General features: G+C 36.6%; 1 protein-coding gene across 1 annotated transcript in view; it reads right to left on the bottom strand.

Moving 5' to 3' along the window:
* Positions 1-9,945, bottom strand: part of LOC124605525 (SH3 domain-binding protein 5 homolog) — an 89,459-nt gene extending 79,514 nt beyond the window's left edge. Inside the window, exons 1-2 of the mRNA XM_047137269.1 lie at positions 9,690-9,945; positions 4,693-4,755 (exon numbers count right to left, since the gene is read on the bottom strand). Of these exons, the coding sequence (XP_046993225.1) occupies positions 4,693-4,755; positions 9,690-9,752 (126 nt within the window). The 5' untranslated portion in view covers positions 9,753-9,945. The remainder of the gene's footprint in view (positions 1-4,692; positions 4,756-9,689) is intronic.
* Positions 9,946-20,973: the final 11,028 nt, after the last annotated feature.

The following is a 20,973-nucleotide window of genomic DNA, read 5'->3' as shown; positions in this document are numbered from 1 at the left end:
TCACATGGCAGGTTTCCAGATTAACCTGCTGTGCTATCACTGCCAGCTTGTCTGCCTCCATCTTGATGTCTGTTGGTGGGGACACTAAATTTACTAAAATGCTGGTGAACCAGTTGCACATTTTACATCTATCTGTGTTACTAGGAGGCTTTTATAAGAAGTTTTACTGAGGAAGGAGGAATGCCAGGGTAGTTCATGCAGTTGTGCCACTGTGCCAGGGTGGCATACTGGTTAGCACATCTGCCTAGTGAGCAGGAACCAACAAGCTCAATTAATGGGAGAAATTTCAGGTGCAAATTCAGAAAGCTTTTGGTGATCAGTCAGAACGACCAACCACATCATAATGAAACCATTGTCAAATAACAGCCAAACTTACCAGAAGTCCATGGGCAACTTGTATGATCATCAGTCTCAACACCACAGAAAACTGGGAAATGGAACGGAAAACAATTTTCTACTGTAAATATCCTGAGCATGTCACAGGTTGCTGCCGAGAAAAGGTAAGCGTGCCTACCTGTATTACAGTGCATGATGTCCACCATCAAATCAATACCACCCACGCAGGCAACTACAGATAAACACAGCTAACGTGCAAAACAAAGTTCATCACAGAATCTTGACCAAGAGCTTTTTCCAATGTGCCACTGTTGTTGCCAGTTGCCCATTTGATGTTTCTGTTGACTGCCTAGATATCAAAATCAGGACAAGTAAACTTTATGACTACCTATAGCAGAGGATGTTAATGACAAAAACCTTACATACAGGGTGATTCACAAAGATATGCAAATATTTTAATATGTTATTCTACAAGTAAAACTAAAGAAAAAAGTTCACATAAACATAGGTCTGCAAATGTTTAGTTATGGGTTTATGGCTAATGAAAGATTTTGGCTGAAATCTAGCAACTTCACTATATGAAACCATCGCAAAACTGTACAAGGTTAAAGTAAAGCACGATTTCCATTTATTTTGTTGTTACTGGTCTGGTGAATCTAATAAGACATGTCCCAGATGTGGAACTGCAGAAGTTTTCCAGAACATCCAGGGAAGGAAAGATTATTATACAAATAAATTTGTTTACTTTCCATTACAAAAGTAGAACATTTATTTCACTGTTGGCAACTGTTACTGTTTTGTTCCAGTCATTTCCTAATCTTGAAATGAGTAAGTTTTCTGTATTTTTCAGCGAAAGAACACAATAACAACAGTGTATTAAGTGAAACAAGACAGTAACTGTTGTACTCTGTAGATTATTTATGTAATAGGGATGTCTTTCATATTTACGACAGAGAAATACGCCGATATGGAGTTTATTTATGGCAAATGTGATGGTAATGCTACAGCTGCAGTAAACGAATATCGTGTATGTTATCCAACTTGGAGGATTATGAATGCATGAACTATTAATGGAGTATTTCGAATGTTCCGGGAGACAGGTTCTCTGCCTAGCATTCATAATCATTACAAGCACTCGATATGTAACGACAACAATAAAATAAATGGATATCGTGCTTTACTTTAGCCTCATACAGTTTGCATTGGCTTCATATTAGCGAAGTTGCTAAATTTCAGGCAAAATCTTTTATTAGCCGTAACTTCGTAACCAAACATTTGCGGACCTATGTTTGTATGAACTTTTTTCTTTAGTTTTGCTTGTAGAATAACATATTAAAATATTTGCATATCTTCGAGAATCACCCTATATACAACAGTTGTCAAGATGTTGGAAAGAAGACTGTGCCGTGCTGAACATTTGAACGGAAAGTATGTTCAGTGAGCAAGGACCTATGTTAATCACCGATACAGTTCAGCCTTTTGAATCTACCGTTCTTCCGGAATATAGCCACAACGTAGCTTGGAACTTCTTGCAGGCATCACAAGCCATCTCTGACCGAGCAGCCAGAGTTCCTAATTGAACACGTTGCTTCAACAAGTTTTTTAAACAATGATTACTCTGCATGGTTGCTCAGTATCACTCAGTGCCGTCCACAAAACAAGTTCCTACTGTAGTACTGCAACCTAGTCCTCGGACTGAAAATTATTAGTCTTTAGCAAAAGTAAGTAGAAGTAGCATGGAAGAACCTTGGAGCGTTGCATTAACAGCTGGGGGAGGGGGGTGGAGGGTGAGGCGGGGGGGGGGGGGGGGGGGGGGGGGGGGGGGGTCGCAGCTAATGTGGCGAAATGTGGATCTCAATAACAGACATACCAGTGGATTGCATAGCAAGGCTAGCTGAGCTCAGCAGTAAACAGTGCCACACAATAGTAACTGTATAGCAAGTGGGGCAGCATCATCACACCAGGGTGAGTCTCTCGTTTGGTAACGAGACTAGGTGCCACGTTTTAGTGAAACAAATGGGCAACAGAAGCATATAAATAAGGCAGGGAGTACTTCTCATGACCAGAACCCAGCAGTACCACCACCACCAAGATTTCTGTCTGATGTTGGACAGCAATATGACTGGGCTCCACCAGCTACAGCCATGGGTTCGTGACTGGGCTGTGCCTGCGATCTACCCAAAGTCCTTCAAGGGACTTTGTGTCACCATTTTTCTGTCAATGCCTAGTGGAACTTGGTGCCACAGTACCAGCCGCCAGCCGACTTCTGTCTGAGGGCAGTGGGTTGAGCCTCGCACACAGTGAACTAGGCACACTGCCACCGAGAGGCCGTCTACTGAGTGGGACAACATTGCAGTGCAACATGATGTGCCACTGATGCCAATGACCATGGCTTACACAGGCTGCCAGCCTCAGTAATATGATGCACCAGCTCAGCGGCACAGGCTGAAGCCGCCACCATTCAATCATCCCCAGCAAGGGTCAATGGGAAGAGGTGTGCCTGCCTCACTATGCCATGTATCAAAATCATTAAAAGTTCTTTGCAACTGTTAATAGTGTTTGCCCATGGACCACCTTGTCTCTTTAACTGTCCCTCTAACGGTTCACTATCAACACCAGACAATTACATAAACGGTGAAGCTATTGCTGACTGTATAAAGATAATCGGTTTAATGAGGGCTTCCATGATTGGATGACTTTGCTGCTGGTAAACCTCTCAGGGGGTAAGGTAGTGGTCAACAAAATTCTTCTGTTCCTAACATTTTGGGTTGGCTGGCCTAACTTTTATGAAAATCAACATGATTCAGTGCTGGTTCCTGTACACCAATTTTGACACACCTTTGAACTCCAGGTGGAAAAGCACAAAATGATGATCCAAGACGAAACTGTAATAAAGTTTGTTAAGACCAAACAAGTTTCACTTTATTCTAAAGAATCTTCAATGGTCACTGTAATAATATAGTTTTTTTCTCTCATGATTTTGTTTTCTAGGGTCATGAACAATTCACAAGCTTTAATTTACTAATACAAACAGTATTAATTCCTGTTCCATAAAATTTCGGGCATGCAGCCACATAAATTAAGCTTCCTCTTCTAATATTTTGGCTGAATACCGTCCAGCCATCTTCAGAGAGAGCCAAGGTGACTAATGTTCCAGCACTCGCTCCATCCTCAACCGAGGTGTAAAAGGATGCTGAATGGTATTCCGCCAAAATATTACAAGAAGAAGCTGGATTTATGTGGCTGCATGCCCAAAATTTTATGGAACGTTCTTTACGCTGCAAAAACATGAAGATGCACATCAGTAAGTTTCCTTTAATTTACGTCTATGGTCACTAACTTTTTGTTAACAGATTACCGGTTTCGGTCTATAATGACCATCATCAGATCTGTTTTATAAAAACAAAGTCCTAATGTCTTGCAGTCATAGTGGCATTGTCAAATGTTAAATGCAGAATCAGCACCAGCATCATCAAATACATATAAATAGCATCATATGCACGAGTCATGTCAGTGCCACTGACTAGAATACCAAAGCAATAATTCCACACAGAAATGTGTAAAGGAAGGGGTTCACACTGGCATGTACCAAAAATGTGGCATTTACCAGTTCCAATGTACTAGCTGTGATGCTCTGTTCACTCCAGCTCATCATCAAAGAATTTCTCCCAGAAACTAGCAAAGCTATCATTTTCTTTTGTGTGTGCCTGGCGATGACTCAACACTTCTGCTATGTGACAAATAATTCAATTTTTTTTTTTTTTTGTCTACAGAAAGAGATCACTGTCAACTGTGTGTTAAATTATCATGGACAAGATAATTTTCAAAATATAATTATATTATCTTGTTAAAATCCTTCTGAGTGTACATCTCCTGCCACATTAACCTGTAAAGTACTGAAAATACTAATCTAACTGAGATTCTGGCTGTGTCCAAGTAGCCATCCTTGGAGTATAGAGTTAATTTTAATCTGTTATGTTGATGTTTAATTTTAATCTGTTATGTTGATGTTTCAGTATACGATGTTTTTCCAACTGTGTTACAACTCCATCAACAGCAGTTTATGCTTTGGGAGAGGATGCTGCAATACAGCCAAAATGTCAGTTACCCCAACAGTACCTTAGTATTTATATACTTTATATCTTTTACTACTTGATAGGACAGCAAAACCCAAAATGATTTATAAAAGATGTACACCAATTGTAGACACACATATATTGGTAAACATCTTGTAAAAATGGTTGTGTGATATCTAATTCAACATCACCACTATAGCACAAAAACTACAAGACATTTTGAAGTACCATATAGATAATGCTTAAAATGTATTATTTCGAAACAAATTTGTTTACTTACATCTAATTCTATTTCAAGTTTATTAATTTCATCAGTTCCATTATTCAGCTTTTCCAGTTCAATCTAGAAAGGGAGCAGAAAAAAGGAAATTATCAATTACATAAGAATTCACTCATGGTAACATGCCCACATTTATTTATAACATACGTATTTGCATACACTGCAAAATTACAATTACTATATATGAAATAACACATTCTAAATCTTGTTGGAATGTAAACTCCTCCTTTAACGGTTATACATGACTGAACATTATGCTCACGGCAATAGGCCATCTTCAGAACACAATGTATTGTTAATTAATTTTTATTGTTATATTATAAGCTAAAACCCCCACAGCAACAGTAACCAGTTGTTTCCCCACCACCACATATGCTGTTACCTAGTTTTGTTTACATAACTTTCTCTTACCTGCAATTTTATTTTTATGTTTAGAGTGCTAACCTCCACTAATATGAGTTTAAACTGACAGCTGTGTTATTGTGGTCAATTTATTACACTGGTGCTCGAGTTCTGAGGAAATGAACTCAATGCATTACGTATTCCCTCTGTCAGTTACACTGAATTTCCTAAATCATACACAAACTGGGTGAAACATACGTCTTCTTATTATCCTATCACTTTCCAACATATTTTGCCTTTTCTTCTAACTTTCAAACTTTAATCATACAATTTTTGGTCACTACAGCTAGTTTTTCAGGACCAGAAGCATAAGAAGTTTGTATTACAGCAGTAATAGAAAACCTGTTGGTCCACCACCGCTAGCCTTCCCATTTTTACTGATAATGTGACTATCAGGTCTGGGAGACGTTGTAATGGAATATGTGACAATAGGCTTATTTTGCAACTCAACTCATTTCCCACATTCAAGTCCCGCAAAAGTGAGGGACGGCACGCATCACAGATTTCAAGGCAAGGATATAACATTATTCACTGGGGCTGCAGCAGTGATGTTAATGTGTTTTGTCAAGCATGTTGATACATATACTATGAGAAGTTAGTTACAGAACAACACAGACTGATGAATTAATTAACTGCTCAAGAAAGTAAATTAATCTTTCGGAAGATACGGATCTGGTTATTAATATGTTTTAAAACTTAAAAAACATGAACGAAAATGAAGGCATAATCACAAAAATGCAAAAACATTTACAAGCTAATTTCTTCCCTCATAATGTGTGCAGGTTTATTGATCATGGAACATAACTTGCAGATAAGTGATGTGGTGTTGACCTACCACAGAAATGGGGTCATTCCATGGTAACTCATGTTACAAAGTGATGTTTGTATTATAAGTTTTGGACAATTAACAGAAGGAAATACTTCTATCAAATATTTTTTATACCTCAAAACATACTTCATACAGAATGCTCTATAAACCTATAGCACAATAATTGTTACATTACTATATTTATAAAACCAAATAATTATTCTTGGTAAGTCATGTTACATTTGCAAGAAATAGCTTTTGCTTATGATAAAGAAAATGCAAAGTCCGCTCTGTTTTATGTGAACATTTCTTGTAAGTTTTACACACAATTCCAGAAGCTCTTGTAAGTACTTTAACAAAGTTCCAAACATTTAATCTTACAACATATGGCAACTCATGTTACATTGTAACAGATCACAGTCAAACTTGAAATAACCACGGGAATTAACAACACTTGGAGTGTTCACTTTTCTGACAAGCTTGTCATTAGTATAGTATACCTCATTTTTAATTTCAGGGCACTTCCAAAACTTCCCATCTTTCTTCATAACATCAACTTTAAACTCACCACTTTCAATTTTCGTAACATACCAGGAAAATATGAATTGTCATATTTTACCACCACCCAGTCATCTACTTGTATATCTAGTGATTTTTCTGTTCTGTTGGTGTCTTCCTCTGAAGCTGATGAAGTGGTGTGTCCTACAACTTCATTATTATAGTTCCAAGTGATGAATTTTTGAAATGTTCAAGAAAGGCTTGCAGTTCTTGATTAAAGTTGAGAGATGTAGTATTTTGCTTCTTTGGCTAAAGTCTTCACCCGTAAGAACTGTTGTCGCATTAGAAGAAGAATTCGATAATGCTTTTCTAAAATCGGTTGCATTGTTTACAACACATTTCCTACTTTTCACATGAGACCAAACGGCAACTGACAGCCACAATTCCATCCACTGGCCCCCTCCATGACAAGTTGCAAAGTGCTTCCATGTAATTCTTTTGGTATGACTCTTACTTAGAACTTTTTTAGCCTCTACAATATATCTGTTTTTAAACTGGGAAGCAGGACTATCTGATCAGATTGTAACTTCTCTAATATGTTTTGGTAGTTCTTCAAGAAGTCTATCAACATAGGGGATGACAGTGTTTCTTGTGAGGGGCATATTAACAGATATCAAAATGTAGGGGTGAGAAGTACCTGAATGCCAAACATGGCAGTAAAAATACCAACTTCATTCTGCTGCCAATGTGCACTTTGAATTTCATCTTGACTTGTAAAATTTTCAGAAAAATCGATTTGCATCATGGCAGTAAGCATCACAGAAGGCAGTGATTCCTTATCACTCTGATAGTTCTTTGATTGTTCTCTTAAAGTAGTAGTGCTCTAAAAATTTAGGTCCCATGGTAAAAATATGATCAACAAGACCTTGTAATTAACCTTCTTCCTCTACTTTCAAAATTCTGCCACACTTACCATTTCACACTGTAATCTTATACACTAGTACATAAATCAGGAAATTTAACTGCCAATAAATCTTTACATTTCATGCACTTTCCCAACCGACAATCGGCTATAGACTCTGCACATTGAAAAAATTCTGGCCAGTTACTGGTGTACTTAGGTATTTGAGGTACTATGCAATGAAGAGAGTTAATAGCACAGATGAAATTCTCGTGATATCTGCAGACACACATGTTGTGTGGAAGTTCATTGGCAAGCATGACATGTTTGGGTCTTAATTCTGCGAATTTACTTTTACCAATTACTTTGCCATTTTCGTCACAAAACATTGCATGGGCTTCTTTCAAAGAAAACACCAAGTGTCGTACTTGCAACTTACTCTTACCTTTCTCATCTTTTGGTCACAACTTCTTTGCGTCCAGGGGCCTGGCTGCTAATGTCATCCCTTTCATAGAATTTGCTTCACTGCGCTTATTATTTCATTACTTATTCTTTTGTTTAGAGATTATTTCTACTTCTAATGGTGCAACAAATGTATGATACAACCTTCTAACAACACATTTTTGTTTTCTGGATAATGCTGGAAGTACACGTTTCACTTCTGATATGGGTTTTCCCAATGAAGCACTATTTTTATATGGTGTAGAGGCAGAACTACTTGGTGTAGCTGAAAATGCTTCCTTTAGCTGGTTCCTGTACTTCGCAAATCTTTCTCTAACATTCTGTTTCCTGTTGGCAGCAATCCTTTCTTGTTCTCTTTAACTTAAAATATTTTTCCTGTTCCTGCTTCTTTTTCCTGAATTTTTTCATAGTTTCCTTGTGTTTGATTTTATACTCTTCACATCTGCCATCACTGTTCAATTTCTGCTTTCTTCTTATCTTTTCAGCTGCACTTAAAAGGCACTCTGCAAAAATTCCAAATTGTTTTAAAGTTGAAATAGTTATTCCCTATGGGATTTTATGCGGCACATGGAGATAAATATACATTAAATATGTTGAAATATATTGTTAGTTGCGGTGTGTGTAATTCAGAACCAATCTGATTGTTCAAAATTATAAGTAATCCTAAAAAAAATTATGGTAACTAACGTCAGATAAATAAAGGTGACTCGTGTTACGTGAATTAAATATCCTATACCAGGAGAAGTCGAAATTTATTTGAGACACGAAATTATCAGGTACACTTGTGTGAAGGACAGCATGGCATATAAGTTTCTATACTTTAATGTATTTTGTGAAAATCTTTAAAAAAAAAAAAAAAAAAAAGGCATTTGGTAACTCAAGGTACACATTTTGGGTTTCGTTATATAATTGTTTTTGTATTTATCATGCTTAAATTGTTTGCTCTAAATATATACCAAAAAGAAGTCATGCACTCTAAAGTGATATACAAACCATAAAGAATTATTATAATTTTCATGATTTTTTCTTACCATGAAATTGATCAAATGACATGTTCCACATCATAACGGCTACCATACCATGCAATTGATCAATGGAACACGCAACCAACTAACTAACTAACTAACTCTTCTGCATGAAGAAACTAAACAATATAGTCTTCAAAACAATGGCTCTCACGAGTAAACAACAGGTTTTGGAGGGGAAAATCAATCTTTGACAACAAAATTGAACGGCCAACCTACATATGTAATAGTGGAAAAACTCCAACAGAAAAATTAATTTTTAGATAATGATTACTCGTTTATATGGAATGACCCAAAGGATTATCCGACACCACAACATGAAATTATTTTCAAATACATACACAGAAGATTTAACTCTTTAAAGCTTTATTTCTGCAAGTTTTCCCTGTTCTAAACTATGGAAGAGACTAAATGCACAACCAGCACTTCTCACTATTATTATCTGGCGAGATAGATGTTTCTAATAATAACTTGATATTATGTCAAAGTACTGTGCTAGACCAACAAATTGATACTGCTGAAATATGTTGCTTTTTACTAACGCAAGTTAAAAATGAAACAATTTCCGAAAGCAGATAACAGGCAAAATTACAGGAATCCTGGAGGCAAACAGTGCCACTATACTGAGGAACACCATCATTCACCCCGCCTCTCTCTCACACAAAAAAATACCTCACATTATCTTGATTAATTAATCAGACCACAATGTAAAAAAAATGTAACGATTATTATCATACGCTAAAGAATATTAGCACACAGACGTAATACGGATGATAAACAGTTCTAACAAACTTTGTTCTACGGGTAAAATGTATTTAAGTTAGCACGATTAATTCTGCCAAGCTGCCACAGGCCGCAAAAACTATGCTTCATTCATTGTGTACGAAAGTAAATGACACACCTGTATTCGCGGATCCAGTTCTGCATCTCCACTGTCATCAGGAACATGGCAGGGTCGTTCCATGACCTACAACGAGCGCCTCTGCTATTTCTATACTCAGCCATATGAATGATTCGTCTCCCACTTATCTAATCAGTAGAATTCCATGCTTAACGAACTGCTTCCGCATTCTGACAAGTGCGTGACGTATATAAATTGCATTAATCACTCAAAACAATAGAGGTATTGTTACCCCAATGTCATTAATCACTTCGCTGTCAGAGATACTACTTTCAAGTTTCAAGAGATTCTATTTACAAAGAGCGCAGACAATTTCGCAGATGCCTTTGGCTATGTGCATTCTATAAATTATCTATGGTCTAGCCTTTACTGTTTCAGGATAGTATAAATTTTATTTACAGCACATGAAGAAAAAGTCTTTGGATACGAAAGATACTGTGAACTCTTCGTTAAGAATTTCCTCGCCGAAAAAACAGTCGCGTCTTGGGAGGAATTTCTAGTAGTTTTAAGTGGCCAGAGGCGCCAGACCTGGATGAAGACTTCAGGGCATGGGCATGACGCGCGGTAGTAGGAAGGCGTGGGGACTTCTTAAAAAACTATCAAATGATCCAACTAAGGGAAACCCGCACGTAACGTAAAACCTAACCACTTTTTATTAAATGGCAAAGCTGACCGAAAAAATATAGCACCTAGGTCTAGCCTGAAAGTAAACATGGAAAGGAAAATAACGAGTAAGATTTATACTTTTCTGTGGAAGAAATAAAAGAGGCCATAAGTGATTTGAAAATAGGAAAAGCTGCTGAACTTGCCAATATCAGGATTGAAATAATTAAAAATCTGTCCGAGAATACCATAAAGTGGTTACTGAACCTTTCTAATTGCTGCTGATGGCCTGCAAAAATTCCCAGAATATGGAGCCACACCAAGGTCATCGCAATTCTTAAATATATGAAGGACCCAAATAACTCAAAGAATTATCGACCAATATCGTCGTCACTTTCCGCTACTGACACTTTTTGAAAGGTTAACAATGAACAGAATAAGTGGATATATTGACAGTCCTTTAAATGACTGGGTCCCAACCTCACTCAATTTACTGGTGACGGTTTTGAAAGGATGCTCCCAACAGGTGTAGTGTTCATTGACCTAACTGTAGCACTCTATACTGTAAACTTGAAAACCCTCATCTCTTCAGTACCTCAACGGCAAACAGTGACAGACTAGTAGAAATTCTTAGGACACTGCTGTTTAATAGAAGATTCCTCGCCGAATTCTAACGAAAGAGAAGCTGATGTAGAAATCAGAAGAACGGGTTGCCACAAGGTAGTGTGCCGTCACCATTGCTATTTAACATACATACCATTGACAAACCTGTCGGCGGAAGAAACAAACCTTTTACTTATGGAGATGATAGAGCAACTGCATACCAACCATAATTTTGTAATGAAATTGAAAATGGCCTGGGTGAAGACTTCACAACATTCACAAACTACTACAGATGTAATCCCTTAAAACCAAATTCCAGTAAGACACAAGTGCGTTTTTCACCTGAACACCTGGGAGGCAGGGAAGGAGCTTAATACCATATGAAACGGTACATACCTGAACAACTATCCCCATCCATCCATCCTATTTCGGCCTCACTCTCGAAGGAACTTCAACATATTAGAAATATATTGAGAAAACAAAAGCTAACATACAAATACTTAATGGCATACAGAACAAACTGACATTTGAAAGTGTGGCGCTAACTTGAACATACTCCTTTCCACAGTACTCGCTGTTCGGTCGCTGAGTATGGATGTTAAGTTCGTGAAATATATGATCACATTAGTAAAACAGAATCGATCCCAAACGATATCTGCAGGAAGATAACTGGCTTCCTGAGATCTATTAGAGTGGATCATTTATATTCATGATCGAGTATTGGCCCACCAAATGTTAAAGATCATCCCTGAGCTTGAAGGAAGGAACAAACAGATGAATGACCAGCTCCACCCACTACACAACCATCAACCCATGCCCAAAAGGCTTAAATCTAGACGAAATTTCATATGTTCAGTGCAACTAATGGAAAATTGCATAAAATCATTATTGCAAGAAGAATACCCAGAAGCCCTTATCATAGATGGAGCTCCACACCAGGGCTCCCACCTAGGCTGACAACGCTGGAAAATGTTGAACTGACTTTGCACAGGCACAGAGCGATCCAAACAACTTATGACAAAGTGGCTCTACACAGACAATGACAAGTGCGAGTGCGAATATGAAGAGAACCCCCTGAAATATATCAAGACAGCTGTAGCTTACACTGACTGGGTGAGCGAATTATATCTTACATTTTTATTATGTAGTTCTGTATTTGACTAGTATGTTTTTATATAAACATATCTATTTTGCATTTTAAATTACATACATGGCTTTTTTCAGTTTCTATATGTTATATGACATACACACAAATAAATAACCATACAAAATCAGTAAAGCGTACATACTAACAGGTTTTTCAGCAAAATGCAGTGTTTAACTATATGCATGTCATTTTTCTGTAGACAGTAATAAGTGAAATATCAGCTTGGTTTTAACGCCTTGTTAATGTGAAAGGAGAGAGTGATTATGGTACTGGAGAAAAAAATGGCTACTACCGTTTTTCAACTATGTGACTGTGTGAATCATAACATTTATTTACTTATTGCTTATGTAGCTTGACCAGATTAAGGCTTCAACACCTTCTCTGATCCAACCAGGAGAAATACATAACAAAGACACTACAAAAAAATCCACAAAATAATAATAATAACAGTAATCATAATTGATAATAGACACTAACAGTAATTGAGATTAATAATAACAATGATAACAATATCAAGGGCATTAAGAAAGATATAGTTTAGTTTAGCACATCTGAATCCATGTTTCGTATTATAGAGGTAGAAGGAATAGAGAAAGAGGAGACGACTTATATGACAGTGACAGTGGATATTAGGAAAGGACAGAATTAAAATAAAGAACTCTACCAAGATGAGGGAGGGAAAAGTTGTGGGAGAGTGGGGGATTGATGAGAGCGACTGATGGGAGAGATGGTTATGTGATAGAAGGTGGGCCATTAACTGTCTTTGGAAGTTTGGAAGCAATTTAATTTCTCTAATATATTGAAGAAAATTGTTCCAAAGTCATGTACCTGATACAGAAAAGATTTAGAGAAGATGGCAGTATTACATGATGGTAACAAGAGAATTTTGCTTTGTTGAGAATGAGTATTTCTGCTGTGCTGTTCAGATAGTAGTGTAAGAGTTGAAGATATAAAAGAGGGAATACAATGACTGAGAAGATAATAGAGCAAACATAGAGTATGACAGTTTCTACACATGTTGGCATATAGGCATGATAACTGTTCTTGGGTAGTAGTGATATGGTTGTAATAGCATATGTCACAAATGTATCACACACAAAAAATCATCTCCATTTCTAGCCTGTATGAGCTTTTGTATGAAAGTCCTTGGAGAATGACGTCCTTATAGTGAAGAATTTTTGTAATGAGCGAAGTGACACTGACACTTTCTTGTAAACTGCAGTTGGGTGTTCAGTCCCATCTAAGTGGTGGTCCACAATTATCCCCAAGTTCCTTACAGAAGAAGGGAAGGTTACTTCTGTGCTGTTTGGAATTAAGGATGGAAGAAATTCTCTGAACTACATGGTAATAAGCGTTTTGTGAGCGACCAAGAATGCTTACATTTTAGATGGGTTAAGTTCCAAACCTCTTATGTTCTGCGCCCACTCAGCTAATGCAAGTAAATGAGAGTTTATGCACTGGATGGCAATGGTTATTGGACTTTCAGTTAGATATAGCTGAAGTTTGTCAGTGCATAGTTGATTTTTGTAGTGGGACGGTATAGTTGACACATCACTAACACACAATGAGAAAAGTATTGCAAGCAGTATTGATCCTCATGTGACTCCTGATTCTACATCCCTCTGCTCTTAATTTTAGTTCCAATCCTTACACACTGTTGGTGGGATGTTAGGTACGAGTGGAAACACTATATAGCACTCGAAGAAAAAAATTTGGCTTTGAGTTTCGCAATTAGAATAGCAATGTCAACATGTTGAAGGTTTTCTGAAATCCAAAAAGCACAAAGTGATTGGCTGTTGTTTGTCCATAGCTTATTGCAGTTTGTCTGTCATTTTTATAAGAGCGATCGTTGTGCTGCGATTGTGCTGGTTACAAGACTGGTACTGATATGAAAGGTTGTTTGATGTTAAATAATTAAGAAGCTGTTTGTGGACTATGTATTCTAAAGCCGTGGATAATGCTGGTGAAATGCAAATGGGCCTGTGGTTGGAAGGTTGTTTGACAAATTCCTTCTTGTCTAATGGTTGTATGAGTACCTGCTTCCTGGCTGTTTGGAAGATGCTGGTGGTCTGAGAATGTTAGAAAATATTTGTTCTTTTGGGCTATAGTGACTCGACAATAGAATTTTAATCATTAGCATTGTTTTATTATCGTACTCTGCAGCTGACGAGCGAATATGAACAATGAACTTCTTGAAAGTGTTAGGTGCCATCGGCTGCAGAAAATTTTTTTGGTTTGTGCCAAGCACTGGTTCTTTAATGGAGCTGACGTTTTGCACCCTTGTGCATGGGTAAAGTAAAGATTTAGACATGGCGAAATAGTCAGTTAAATCCCCAATAGGAACTAGCAATTCAGCAGTAGATTTATATCAGCCCATTTCTAGATCTCGTTGATTTTTTTCACCAGACAGTGGCTCTGTGAAAGTTTGTGAGTGGTCTTACCTGAGTTTTACATTTCTCGCAGATTGACTAAATCGGTTATGTAGTTGCTTGTAGGTGAGATGGTTATTAGAGGTAGTGCAAATTATCTCCTTAGTCTTAGCATTTTTTAGATGAGCATGTTTGCCATATATATTACAGAGGGTCTCAGTGAAATTAGATATTTCATCTTATATTGGAGTTATTTGCTGCCATTGTCTGCCAAGAAATACTGTTGCTATTTATTTTTATTTATTTATTTATTTAGCGCCCATATTATAACATTCATGATATTGGACTTCAAGGTACAGAACAGTATAAAATATTACATATTTAAATCATGCACAGAATCTTATCATTGGTATCACATCTTTATACAAAACCTTTATTCTGCTTAATTTTATTATAAAATTATATACATACATACACATAGAATAAAAGCTAGCGAAGCCCCTTGGTTGATTTTACTAAAACTATTAAATACCAGTACATTAGTTAACTAGGAATAGTAACATATGGAACAATAGCTAGGTGCATAATTAGATATATACGTGTATGAAAGAAGTTTGGTTTTATCTAGGAATGGTTGATAATTATGAACTGTTGTTTAGAGAATTATGAAGCAGACTTACAGATTTGAGCGAAATTCCAGGCATTCATTAATGCTGCAGAAGCTGTTGTTTATTAGTAGGTTTTTTAGTTCTTTTTTTAATGTATTAATGTTTGGTATTTTTTGATGCTATCTGGCAATGCACTGTACATAATTTTTGGTTTGTAAACAGCACTGTCCTGATATATTGATATTCTGTGCACATCCCTATGAGAGTCATCCCTGTTCCTTGTCTGATAATTGTGGATCTCACTATTCAAAGCTGAAACCTGGTGGTTTTTAATGAAGAAGATGCTTTCAGATATAAATATAGATGGTAAGGTCACAATTTTTAATTCCTTAAAGATACCTCTAAATGGTGCTCTGTGAGGAACATCACTTATTAATCTTACAGTTTTTTTTGGAGCTTAAAAGACTGCTTTGCAAAAGAGGTATTTCCCCAGAACACTATACCATACTTCAGGAGACTATGCATATATGCGTAATAAGCACTTAACATATGTAACAGTACTTGCTTAATTTTTTGTTAAGCATTTCTACTTGTTTTTCCCATCTTAGATGCTCATCCACCAATAATCCTAAAAATTTTATGTGATTCTTTTGCTGAATTTGGCTATCTGATAATGTGAATTTTACATTGGTTCTATTTTTGTTCCTTATGTGGTTGAAGTTCATCCATAGAGTTTTCTTGTCATTGACACTTAGACAGTTATATTTAAACCATTTTTCTGCCACTTCTGCTGTTTTGTCGATTTTTTGCTGCATCTCATAATCATTCTTCCCTTTTATAATGAAGCTGGTATCATCAGCAAATAATTTGGTACCAGCTGTTGAAAACTGCTGTGGCAGATCATCAATTAAAATCAAGAATAACAGTAGTCCCAATACTGAGCCCTGGGGCACCCTATAACTAACATTTTTATATTCAGAATGGTTCACATTGCCATCCTGAGAAACTTGTACTCCTATGAGTGAAATATGACATGAACCACTCATAGGAAATACCATGGCCACCATAATTACACAGTTTTAACAACAGTAGATTATGATTTATAAGATCAAACGCTTTGGAAATGTCCAAAACCAACCCACAGATCAGTTCCTTGTCCTCAATAGCTTTGTAAACAAGTTTTAGGAATTCGAAGAGAGGCGTTTGTGTACATTTGCCTTTTTGAAACCATTCTGTGCATTTACAAGAATTTTATTTATGTTCAGGAAATTTAGCAATCTGCCTTACATTATTATTTCAATTATTTTCGAAAATGCAGATAATAACGATGACGTCAACTGCAAATTCAGACATATTCATATACTTAAAATCTCTGAAAGTTGGCACTTACGGTTTTTTTCTTTGCACACTGCAACTAGTAGGTCACGAATATTACATTATGAGTGGACAAGCCAGGTACAGAGATCTGATCTGCGAAAATTACTGTATTTGGAGATTTGGTTGCGGACATATCAATGAACATATGACTGTCTGCCATATGGTGAGTACGCCCAAGTGGAATCAGTGCAAGATTTGAGAAGGAAAGTGTGTGAGTGAAGTTTGACACAGAAGGACTATTGTTTAGAAAATTTATATTCATACCTCTAGCTACAAGTATGTGTTCATACAGAGCATCTAAATTTGAGAGTGCAGATTCAAATGTAGAGCCCTCAACTTTAGGCATATCCATATATCACACAAATGAGACACTTTCTGCTGAGAGGTTTAATTTCAATGAACAAGTATTTAGGCTGTTTGTCCTGGTTTATAGACATGAGAATGAGCTTAGGGAACATTTTAATGCCTATATATACTGTCATATAGCCCCCTCATCTGTTACACCTGTCTTGTCTCAGAAAAATAGTTCAAATGGCTCTGAGCACTATGGGACTTAACATCTGAGGTCATCAGTCCCCTAGAACTTAGAACTACTTAACCTAACTAACCTAAGGACATCACACACATCCATGCCCGAGGCATGATTCGAATCTGGGACCGTAGCGGCGGCGCGGTTCCAGAGTGACGCGCCTAGAACCACTCGGCCACATCGGCTGGCTGTCTCAGAAAAATGCGACCATCTAGACTTACAGAATTGGAAGAGATACTCTTCTCTTAGACAGAAGTATGACATGAATGCTGAGATCCTAAATTATGAAGTGGAAATCAGTCAGATGGGCTGATAATGACTACACATTTGCAAGGGGGTATGATGTAGGGCTATCATGAGTCACCTCTACTATAAGATGGCAGGTAGGGGGGACTACTGTACCTGTAAAAGGGATGGCCTACCTTCTTGCAGAATGTGGGGGTGTGGGAGGGGAGGTGAGAAAAGGGCGTACGGAGGTGAAAATGGGCAGTTAGTTGTCTGAGAACAGAGGCCAGGGAAAAGAGGGTTTTTTAAAAGTCAGGTACACTTGTCTGACAGCATGTGAAACCTGAAGGAGCTTAGTTTTCTAGAGATTGATAAAACATGGTGACGAAGTGAACCATGTGTGAAACTATGAGAAAATGGTGATAAAAGAGTGATTATATTGAACATAATAATGTAAAAGGAAACAGTAAGAGCAACAGAGAAGCAGTGTATCAAAGATTATGTTACTAGTGAATAAAATGATGATTACATAGTAAATTAATCACCTGAATATTCTCCTAGATATTTTCCTCGAAAAACTGAGGTTTTATGGAATTGATATTACAGACAACCAACAGATAATATCAGACCTGACCAAAACAATACAGAATTATATACTTAATAATTCAACCAATGTGAACAGGGGAGATTCTTCTGACTGTAATGAGATCACTTATGAGATTCAATAAAGCTCGATCTTAGGTCCACTATTGATTCTCACATATGTAAAGTACCTTTGAACAAACATACAAGCAAAATTACTTATTTTTGCAAATGTCACTAGTATTGTAATTAGGCCTAAAATACATATGTTTTGTGAACAGTCTGGCTCTTATTTTAAAAAAGGCACAACATATTCAGTTTTGTACCTCTAGAGGTACTACACTAACAGTTAGAGTAACACACAGAGTGAGGAAATAATAACTAGTGTGGAAGGTTCAAAAATGTTAAGTGTCCATATAGATAACAACTTAAACTGCAAAAAAACACTTTTGAAACCTTCAAATAATTTAGTTCAGTTACATTTGCACTTAAGATCATTGCAAATTTTGAGAACAAATAAATCAGTAAGTTGACATACTCTGTGTGTTTCCATTGAGCTATGTCATATAGAATAATAATCTGGGATAACTCATCTTTAAGAACAATAGTCATCATTGTTCAAAAACGTGCTCACCATGAGCACATAATAGACATCTGTTCAAGGAGATTGGCATTTTTACAACTGTTTTATAGTATATTTTTCAGTCATAAAGTTTGTTGTAAATAATTCACTTCAGATTGAAAGAAACAATGATGTACACATTTACAATATCAGAAGAAAAAATATAATGTATTATGAATATAAAGGATGTCTTTAGTGCAAAAAATGGGGTATAATGCATCCTCCAAAATTTTTGATCCCCTGCTCAATGATATAAAAAAATCTGACACAGAGAAATTAAATTTGAAAAGAAAGTGAAAACGTTACCCCTTGACAATTCCCTCAATTGTGTAGAATAATTTCTACTTTTGTAATGTTTAACAGGTGATAGGCAGAATAACTAATTCACATCTGTATAAAAAAAAACTTGCAAATAGTCATCATGTAGTCACATTTTGAATATGTAATGTCAGTGTGAAATGACTCATTCCATATCATTATGATTAAATGTTCAAATGATCAGTGGAACACAAAACTAACTAACTTAAGAAACTACCTGAGCATTATGTTAACAGAATATTCCATCGTTTTTGGTAGAACAAGATTATAATAAACGAAAAGCACCAGTTTGCTTTTGTTCTATGATATTACTTTTATTTTGTTAACTGGTTTTCAGTTTACAAAACCATCTTCAGACTTTTACTGAGTATTGTCCCCAAAGAAGTTACAGTTTTTGCAAACAACATTTGAGCACATCTAGACTGAAGCAGAAACATACAGTAACATCTTTGACAGTGTGGTGGTAATGCAATGAAAAAGTAAAAAATTGAACAGTAAATAAATAACAATGGAGCAGACAGGAAAACCTTTAACACAATAAGAACAGCATACCTACATAACACTTCCTATTAATAAACAAAACTAATAAAATAAAATTAGTACTAGACAAGGTTACATCAGGAGGTATCAAACATGGAGAGTGATACACAAACCAATTAAAAGAAGAAACAGTTATCAATGTAACTACAGAATACATAAGAAACTTATGCAATACTTATAAGGTAAACATAAATAAATAAATGCAGGAAAATGGAGGGGTTTGAAGGAACATACAGCAAATGCAATCTTTGAGAGTGTGGTGGTACTGCATTTTAATATTAACATTATATTCAAAATGGTGGCTATGTAACAGTTTGCATTAAATAAATGAAAAAAGTAAAAAATGAACACTATTTGATGAGACAACTACAGGAGGTGATAAACATGGACAGTAATATAAGTACCAGTTAAAAGAAAGCCTTAACTATTGAATCTACAATCTGTATGGAACACAAAGACAACTTCGATAAAGCAAAAGAACTTAATGAATGCAAGAACATGGAAATATGTAGGAACAGACAGTGTGGGAAGTAATGAACAACAGAGATGATTATATGAAGTTTAGAAGAGGGGAAGTGTTGAGCTATGTCTGGTCATTTAGGATTAGATTTGGACTGTGAGTAAGATATTTGTTAATTTCCAGGGCTTCCAGCAGGTTGAGTTTATGGCCTTTGTCTGCTAAGTGAAGTACACGGAACACTGACTGGTAGTTGTGACCCTCACTCAGTACATGCTCAGCAAATGCAGTCAGAATTCTGCAGCCTCCACCTAGGTTCATGTTCAGCCAGCCTAGTTGCTATGTCTCTGCCTGACTGACTGATGTAAAATTCGTCACAATCAGAACAGGTGATTTTGTATACACCACTGTTGGCTAATAACTGGATCTTATTTTCGCTATTAAAAACACACTGGGCTGTCGTGTTCTTAACACAGTACAAAAACCTATACTTGCAGGCTATTCAGTGCTTTGGCTACAATCTGTGATACCTCACCTACAAATGGTAGTGTACACCATTTCTTGCAGACAGTGGATGGGGAAGCAGGTGGGGCATAGAGGAGAGGTATAATTTTCAGCTATTGTTTCCTGTACAAGATGTGGTCAATAAGAACTGGACTGCAGTCATTGGCTGTGGCAATAAATTTTATTGTATCTAACTCTGCTTTAAAATCATCTCTGGACATGGGGATAGATATGAGGTGGTGTGCCATTCAGCAGAAAGCTGCATGTTTGTGAGCTATGGGATGTTGTGAGCAAAAAGATATTTTGGGTCTGTAGTTGTAGTTTTTCTATAAATTTTGAAATAATGTGTGTGTGTGTGTGTGGTGTCAATGGTGAGATCTAAGAAGTTTATGGATTTGTTACCAATCTCCATTGTGAAGTGAGTATTTTTATGTTGACTCTTTAGGTCTTTCAAGAATGTGTTGACTTGTCTTGTAGTACCAGTCCACGTACACAGGACATATATAAACCAGTGTTTGACATTTGCTCTCAAAGGTTCTGTTTTTAGAAAATTTTGTTGAGAATGGTCCATAAACATTTCAGCCAACAGTGGACTAAGAGGGGAACCCATAGCTAAGCCATCTAATTGTTTATAAAGAGTCCCTTGGAACAGGAAATATTTCTGTGCCAAGCATGTCTGAGTGGCCAGTCTCAAATCATTCCACAGGATTGACATTAGACTTGTGCATCAGCTCTGTCAGAATATCAATGCATTCTACCACTGGTATGTTGAAAAAAAAACTGCAGACATCAAAGTATAC

The sequence above is a fragment of the Schistocerca americana genome, chromosome 3, assembly GCF_021461395.2.
Source record: "Schistocerca americana isolate TAMUIC-IGC-003095 chromosome 3, iqSchAmer2.1, whole genome shotgun sequence".
NCBI lineage: Eukaryota > Metazoa > Arthropoda > Insecta > Orthoptera > Acrididae > Schistocerca > Schistocerca americana.
This window is presented reverse-complemented; position numbering and strand designations above follow the sequence as displayed.